This window comes from Scardinius erythrophthalmus (assembly GCF_964197995.2).
Source record: "Scardinius erythrophthalmus genome assembly, chromosome: 10".
Lineage (NCBI taxonomy): Eukaryota > Metazoa > Chordata > Actinopteri > Cypriniformes > Leuciscidae > Scardinius > Scardinius erythrophthalmus.
Window position 1 is genome coordinate 10,198,994 of NC_138230.1, and position 9,181 is coordinate 10,208,174.

The 9,181-nt window shown below is 36.3% G+C and overlaps 1 protein-coding gene across 1 annotated transcript; it reads left to right on the plus strand.

The window, feature by feature from the left end:
- Positions 1-2,035: 2,035 nt before the first annotated feature.
- oscp1a (organic solute carrier partner 1a) lies at positions 2,036-8,945 on the plus strand (the record flags this gene model as incomplete). Its single annotated transcript, XM_081376458.1, has 11 exons — positions 2,036-2,147; positions 2,713-2,742; positions 3,095-3,249; positions 4,258-4,425; positions 4,824-4,904; positions 5,100-5,203; positions 5,365-5,493; positions 6,436-6,505; positions 6,687-6,841; positions 7,107-7,167; positions 8,826-8,945. The coding sequence occupies 11 exons, from the start codon at positions 2,036-2,038 to the stop codon at positions 8,943-8,945; spliced, it is 1,185 nt and encodes a 394-aa protein (XP_081232584.1).
- Positions 8,946-9,181: the final 236 nt, after the last annotated feature.

Here is a 9,181-nt window from a genome sequence, read left to right on the forward strand (position 1 = left end):
ATTCGAACCCTGGCATCAGACAGTTCGTAGATGTTTGCCGTCTTTCCTTCTCCCATGTACTTTACATCTTTAACTGATGCAGTTTTACTGCATTTGACTACATTTGCCTAAACGGTCAATGTAAAATGAGCCCTGAAATAGTTTGCATTCATTCTCCATACACAGACGGCGTATGAAAATCATCAAAAACTTTATAACTGACAGATGAATTTAAGAAGAAGAATGAATGAAGCATTTTCCATGAACAGCATTTATGATATCTTTAAAATAAGGGCACAGAATTGTTCTATGAGGAAAGTAGATCTTAACTTAAATGTTACACTTTTACAGTTAGGGCAAGTTGTCACATGTCTTATATATATATATACACACTCACCTAAATGATTATTAGGAACACCTGTTCAATTTCTCATTAAAGCAATTATCTAATCAACCAATCACATGGCAGTTGCTTCAATGCATTTAGGGGTGTGGTCCTGGTCAAGACAATCTCCTGAACTCCAAACTGAATGTCAGAATGGGAAAGAAATGTGATTTAAGCAATTTTGAGCGTGGCATGGTTGTTGGTGCCAGACGGGCCGGTCTGAGTATTTCACAATCTGCTCCGTTACTGGGATTTTCACGCACAACCATTTCTAGGGTTTACAAAGAATGGTGTGAAAAGGGAAAAACATTCAGTATGCAGCAGTCCTGTGGGCGAAAATGCCTTGTTGAAGCTAGAGGTCAGAGGAGAATGGGCCGACTGATTGAAGCTGATAGAAGAGCAACTTTGACTGAAATAACCACTCGTTACAACCGAGGTATGCAGCAAAGCATTTGTGAAGCCACAACACGCACAACCTTGAGGCGGATGGGCTACAACAGCAGAAGACCCCACCGGGTACCACTCATCTCCACTACAAATAGGAAAAAGAGGCTACAATTTGCACAAGCTCACCAAAATTGGACAGTTGAAGACTGGAAAAATGTTGCCTGGTCTGATGAGTCTCGATTTCTGTTGAGACATTCAGATGGTAGAGTCAGAATTTGGCGTAAACAGAATGAGAACATGGATCCATCATGCCTTGTTACCACTGTGCAGGCTGGTGGTGGTGGTGTAATGGTGTGGGGGATGTTTTCTTGGCACACTTTAGGCCCCTTAGTGCCAACTGGGCATCGTTTAAATGCCACGGCCTACCTGAGCATTGTTTCTGACCATGTCCATCCCTTTATGACCACCATGTACCCATCCTCTGATGGCTACTTCCAGCAGGATAATGCACCATGTCACAAAGCTCGAATCATTTCAAATTGGTTTCTTGAACATGACAATGAGTTCACTGTACTAAAATGGCCCCCACAGTCACCAGATCTCAACCCAATAGAGCATCTTTGGGATGTGGTGGAACGGGAGCTTCGTGCCCTGGATGTGCATCCCACAAATCTCCATCAACTGCAAGATGCTATCCTATCAATATGGGCCAACATTTCTAAAGAATGCTTTCAGCACCTTGTTGAATCAATGCCACGTAGAATTAAGGCAGCTCTGAAGGCGAAAGGGGGTCAAACACAGTATCAGTGTGGTGTTCCTAATAATCCTTTAGGTGAGTGTATATAATATATAATACAATATTTGGTTTGGTTAAACAGTTAGATCAAATATAACAATACAATTTAAATAAATACATCAAACAGCCTATTTGTGTTTCTTTAATGCAGTAAAAAAATAAAAATAAAAAATTATACCGGCTGTCTCTAAAATTAATTAACAGATTATTTATTTACTGAATCAACTAATGATTCGTTAAATGAACGAATAAACAATGCAGTGGAATATGCATCCATTCACCGCGCGCGTCTGTGAGGTGTGTGTGAGCGCGCGCGCAAGAGCAGCGGGTCAGCGTGGCATTACGTGACGTCATAATGCCCCACTAAAAGCTCTCGTCTTTGATGGGACTGTCTATGCAGCGTGTACTAAACCAGAAGAAAATGAACTTGACAAACTGCAGTAACAAGTTCGTGAAAGTGAGCAGCTAATACAATAACTCATTTCAATATGTCTCAAAGAACTCTTCCTTTGCTCGTCATAAACCTCGGCGGAGAAATGATCTACATTCTGGATCAGCGCCTCCGAGCGCAGGATGAAAACGATGATAAAACTCAGAGAGGTAACCAACCAACCAACCAACCAACCCCATAGCCCATGATAACTGCTTAGCTATCGAATCCTGCTTCAGTAAACTAGTGCATCAAAATGACCTTTATCTGCCTTGCACATCTTCACGTGTTGGCCTATTTGGTTTTTATGAATGTATTAAGAGAAAAAAAAACTAAAGTACAGACAATAAAGATGTGTGATACTTGGTGGAAAACGGGGGGAAATCGTTAAATGCAAAAAAAAAAATAAAAAAAAAAATAAAAAAAAATAAACCTGTGCCCTGAAGCAAAACCAGTTAAGAACACAGTTGAGAAATATTTTTATTCTGACTAGTAAATATAATGAAAGTTTTCATAGAAATATCAGAAATAAGCCCTGTAGGCCAGTGTTAACATGCATGATCATGCAATCTCAGCTGATGTCAGAGGGAAATTTGTGTAACAGACAGATTAATGAACCATGTCTAATCTTCAATTACACGTCCTGTCGAAATGCAGAGTCATGGAGAATTGCATGAACTCACTGAAATGTAACAGGATTTTGGTCTGAACGCAGGTTCATTTCTTTTTTTGCAGGTGGTTGGACAGAAGATGACAGGAAAAGAGGTACAACAAGTTTGAAGTTTGTTACAAATATGTGATATGTCGTACATGTGGCATGCAGCGTGGTCATGTGTGAAAGAATCTGTTGTGGGGAAAAGCGCACATTGAGCACACCATATAATCATTTATAAAAAAAAAACTATTAAGATTAAAAATTCGCCCAACCACTGAGGTAGGCTAAGTGACATACCAAAATAAGTCATTTAAAAATAAGATCCACGATATATACTCTCAATCATTCATAATCAAAACGAACAAAATTTATTTTATGATGCAAATTTCAGCAGCTTCTTTTTTTTTTTGTGATGTTGCCTCAGTCTTTCTCTTTTTCTCAGTCATCATTCTGTTTCTGCAGTTATGAATGATATAGTGGGCACTATGTTCAATAAGGCTTTTCTAGAGGAGCTCTTGCGGCCGCAGGATCTGTATTCCCACCGAGCTCTGCGGACAGTTTTGACACGGATAGCACACACCTCCATTATGCGTCTTAACCCGGCCAGCATGGACAAGGTATTAACTCACCCTCTCCCCACGCAGAAACAAATAAATGTCTCGACTGAACTTAAAATGACTTAAAAATATGCCATCATCAACAGGTTACTAAATGTGACAAAGTAAAAAAAGCAACTAAATTAAAGTCCACATAAACTGAGGTTGCGATAGTCTTTTCTTCTTTATTGTGACGATCACTCACCAGAAAAAGGGGGTCCAACTCGGCACTAACAAGGTGTTCCTAATAAAGTGGCCAGTGAGTGTGTATCCGAGTGAAACGGCTTCTCGAACAAGAAAAAATGTAGGGTGGGACTTCATTTTGTCCATGGGGAATTGATTGGAAGTTTGGGGTTTGCTATTGGTCGATCTCATTTGAGTGACAGGTTGCCCCGCCCTTGAGCCAGTAAAATGACATCAGAGAAGAGAAGAGATGTCACTGCAAGAGGGAGGGAATTAATTTGAAAGAAATAATGGTGCACGGATAAATTATTTATGATAAACGCTGCAATATTCCATCAAAAATAAGAACTGTCCATTTTGATTTTGAAAAAAAAAAACAAAAAAAACATGCAGTGTCCGACTCCACTGCTTAACTTACTCTGTATTACACTGTACTTCTGAATATTAAAGGTATAGCGGAGGATTTTTTACTTCCGGGTAGATCACCTATACTATTGGTCCTCCTAATTGTCAATCATTCTGGTGAATCAATCAAACTTTTCAAAAAGCGGAGAGGGCGGGTCTTATCTAAAATTCGGAAAGATCCTCCGCTATACCTTTAAGTAAACCAAAAAAAATGTTTTTAGCGTTATTTAAATTATCTATGAATGAACCATTAACAGTTTACACTGTTATGTGACTGTAGAATGGTGTCATTTCTTCTCGTTCCAACCCAGAAAAATTACTTAAATGTAGTCAGGCACATTCAATAATATTTCTAACTTGAATAAAACCAAATAATTTGAAGCACATTTTATATTTAATACTGATTACCTGTTTAAATGTGTGTTGTTGTCTTTATTGTAGCTGTATGATTTGATGACTATGGCCTTTAAGTATCAGATCGTTCTGTGTCCACGTCCACAAGATTTACTGCTCATCACCTTCAACCACACGGACGCCATCAAGGAACTGGTTAAGGATAATCCCAGCCTCGTTAACCAGATCAACGAAGCCCAGCGGCAGCTTATTGAGGTAAATGTGCTCTGCTGTCCACCGACAACTAGTTTGCTTTGCACTTAGTTTCTAAATGTGATGTTAACTATGGACGCTTGTTTCCCTGCCAGGAAATAAAATAAAATAAAATAAAATAGACGAATTCTGACTTTTTTTCTTGCAATTGTAAGATTATATCTCACAATTCCGAGAGAAAAAAGTCATAATTGCAAGATATAAAGTCGCAATTACTTTTTTTATTCTGTGTTGGAAACCAGCTTCCAGAGTAAACATCTAGTTTCATTATGTGAAAAAATATATAAATGGATCTCTTTAAAATCTGTTGTTGTTGTGAAGTAATTCTATCGCACATCAAGTGCCAAGATTATTGTTATTTCTAGTGCATACTTGAGAATTCAAAAGCACCTCTTTCTAAGGTATACACACCCTTATCCGATGGTGAGTTTCAACTCATCCGACATACGCTGCTGGTTCTCTTTCAAGATATGCAAATCAGGGTGAGCAATTTACCTATGCGAAAGCTTATTGTCATAAGTATTTGAAATGGATTGCTGCCAGATCATACAGCTGTATGCAAATCATATAAAAGTCATGCCATTTTTTTGTAAGAGCATTCAAGCGTAGTTATTTTGTCATGTAGTTGTAGTCACGCATACTGATGTAATGAAATTTGTGACATTTGTCATTCACAGATCTCAATTTTCTTGAAAGAAAAAATCCAGAACCCTAACGGGCATTTTGTGATGCAGACCTCAGGGCCGGTACCACACGGATTTGAGGTTCCTGGTTTAATCAGGTCAGAGGTCGCAGGCAGGCTCCTTATATTCTTTACTTTGGTTCTTCATCAGTAGCTTTTGGCTGGAAAACACAGAGGTTTCATGGGAATATGATCACATCCTTACAGTCATACACTCGTTTAGTTCCTTCAGAATTCCAGTAAGCATTCTTGTCATGCAGGTGGTTTAATGCTAAAGGGCGCGAGGTGAGGAGATCGAGGTTCCCCAGTGGAGGAAGCTACACAAGTGCTGTGCGCCCGGGCTCCACTGACCTCTCTGGAGACAGGGGCACACTTCTGGGCACCAACATGTAAATGCGAAAATTAATAATTAGGAATTATAAATGCTTTTTAAAATTTCAATAAGAAATATTATTATTTGTAAACGTATGTAAATAATAAAAATGTAAATAATAATATAATAAATATATATATATATATATATAATAAATGTAATTACAATAAAATATAGTAAATATATGACATTTAAAAAATAATATTTATTTACAATGTTATTTAATAGAGATAATTGTTTATTATAATACAAAATACTTGTTATATTTATTACAAATAAACAGCAATAATTAATATTTTTCAAATAATCAAATTTATATATAAAAAAAGTATGTTTATATACCAAATATATGGGAGTATAATATACACAAAAAAAATATAATTAATTATATATATACACTACTGTTCAAAAGTTTTTTTTTTTTTTTAAGAAATTAATACTTTTATTCAGCAAGGATACATTAAATGAATCAAAAGTGACCGTGAAGACTTTTACATTGTCACAAAAATATATATATTTCAAATAAATGTTGTTCTTTTGAACTTTCTATTCATCAAAGAACCCTGGAAAAAAATCACAGTCTCCACAAACAAAAAATTAAGCAGCACAACTGTTTTCAACATTGATATGAATAATGATAATAATAAATGTTTCTTAAGCAGCAAATCAGCATATTAAATGATTTCTGAAGGATCATGTGACACTGAAGACTGGAGTAATGATGCTGAAAATTCAGCTTTGATCACAGGAATAAATTACTCTTTAAAATGTATTCAAATAGAAAACAGTTATTTTAAAATGTAATAATATTTCACAATATTACGTTTACTGTATTTTTGACCAATACATGTTATTTTAAATGGGTGACACTTCAAATAACCTCTTATATTTGTGGTTGTATCATCCTAAAACATATTTCTTAATTCACGCTCATGTGAATCTCTGATGACGTGCACAGGTACAGCACACCCTCACCTGAAGACATGGATCCATCACGCACCTCCAACAGCAGAGGGAAACTAAAGCAGGTGCACCCTCACTGCAGGCATCATGGGACATTCCAACAGACTGCTCATGTTGAGGGGGAAAAGCACAAAACTAAATTAGGCTTATGTTTCATACTAAAGTTATATTAGTAATATGAAGTGTTATCTTTGCAACACAAGGCTCTCTGGATGTCATTGTATTTTTGTGTGAATATCTGGACAGGCAGACACAACCCCCAATCCTCTGGCCACAGAGGAACTCAATCTACTCGCTAAACTGATGGGTGGAATGGAGGTGCAGAAACTCTTGAATGTGGACGCTGGTTTCAGAGTCAACCTGTGGACCTTAGATCAGGAGGAGGAGGAGGAGGAGGGCATGTAAGCATTACTAATCCAGACATAATCCTGCCACGTCCACACACAACCTCAGAGGCATGGTTGATACTTTGTCCTTTATAAATACTGCATATATATGTGTGTGTGTGTGTTTGTGTTTGGATAAAAGCTTTTTCAACATCTAATTTTGTATTGCAAAGAATAATAAAAGTGAACTGTTGTTTTAAAATATAATTTTACAGAAGGACTGATTAAAAATAACAGGTTAAAATGTTTGTAACTCTAACCTTTTCTCAAACTTTTTCAGTGGAATTTCTGAAGGAACAGAGCACCAGTCATCTAGAGTCATTAACATACAAGTCACACAGGTGATGTGTCATGCACTTCACAAAACAGCTCAAGTCCTCGTTTTTTTGTTTGTTTTTTTTGCCCAGGGCTGGCAATGACCTATGCTTCTAGTAAATGAGACTCACGCAATTGACACTTTTCAGTCGCTCTCAAGCCACACATCCATTTTCTCATGCAGAGGAAAAATTGCGAAGAAGAGGACACAAGACAGAGCAGTTTACTTTTCATATTAAACAAATATGAACCTCTCAAATTCTGTCAATTTTTTAATTCTGTCAATTCAAACAATAAATACCGTTTTGGCGCTTGTAAATGTGACGTGACAGATCGCCTCAGTTCAAGCGGCACGTGAACCGATCATCTCTTACTCTTACTACTACTAGTTAATAGTAAATAAACACGAATGAACAACAGGTATGTTGAAAGATACAGTACAACTTACTGAAATGCATACATAATATCAATCAATCAGTGTTTTTCACCCGTGGAAATGGTCAATAAAACAGCTGGAGAACATATGTCGCATAACGTTACATTTAGGCCTACCTCAGGAAAGCCATTTAATGACCATATCACATTAGTTGGCTAGAAAAAATGGCCATAGAGAGGAGTATTTTGCTAAATTTTGCACCAATGCTAAATTTTCTAAATGTCATAATCATTTGTTAACGAACAAGTATTCGAATTCAATGAGCTCATTGTTTCTGTATTAAATTATTAAACTATGTAAATTAATACATTTTTAGCTAACTGTGACTTTGCATATGTAGCCTACATTTCTGAAATACTTAACTTACAAATACTTATACTTACCTCTGATCACTCTAAATTGTAATATGGACTCATGCACTTTCTGTAAAGCTGCTTTGAAATGAAATGTATTGTGAAGAGCGCTATACAAATAAACGTGAATTGAATTAAATATCATGTGCACTATAGTAACATATTATATTTTTACTTGTATCATTAAAATATTATTATGTTGTTATTATAATAAAAAACGCATTATTTATATCTGAGTTGTTATTTTTAACCTTAATCTATTAACGTATCTACTGTACCTAATATTTATCTAAATGAATCAATATTGAATCAAGATCGGAATCAAATCACACGGAATTGAAATCAAGCAATAATAAAAACAGTGGCATTGCACCATGTTGAAACATGTTGTCACTTAAATGGAACTTCTGTTTAGTTACCAAATATTTTGACACTCATAATAAACTTGTCCATCATTTTCCATAATTCTCACCCCAAGCTAAACTTAAAAGTTGGCCTGCTTATACTAATAAACACCAGTTTTGCTCCAGGGCAAGCTTACGCTAGAGAGATTTTTGGCATTTGGAAGTTAACACCAAAAAAAACAACAACCACACATTTGCTACTGTTAATTCAAGAATGTTTTATGAGTTTGCAATAATGTTTAGTAGACAATAACTTTATTAGTACATGCCAAAACATTTTATATTCACCTCATTCAAATTCCACGCTGGGTTTGTTGTAATCTTGAACCACATCAATACTACTGTAAAGAGACCACTTTTTTTTTTTTCATTAGTGACACATCTATACGATTATTTTATTATTACTGAACTTCAATAAATGGCACAATAGAAATCACTTTGAAAAAATATCAGTTCTTACTTATTCCTGAGTTTTTACCTTTGTATTCCAGGATCGGCTGGCCAGTACTGAGCTGGCACGCATAGCAGGAGAATTTGATGAAGAGGGAAGCCAGACAGAGGGACCCGGGAACAAGGGAGACGACTTGCTGGCCATGATGGATGAGCTCTGAAGGGCAGTCGCTGAAGGCCATGAGTCAGGAAGCTTGAGGTAGGTCTGATAGGTCACAAAAATAAATGGGAGATTTGAAAATGCCTAGAATAGATACATTCAGAAATATAATTAAGAACAATCTGAAAGCAAAATTGTACTGTGTTGATGATTTTATTCATGCTTAAATAAAATACATAATGCAATGTGTTTCAACTTTTTGCAAATGTTTTTAACTATAGGCTACATTAAGGGCAA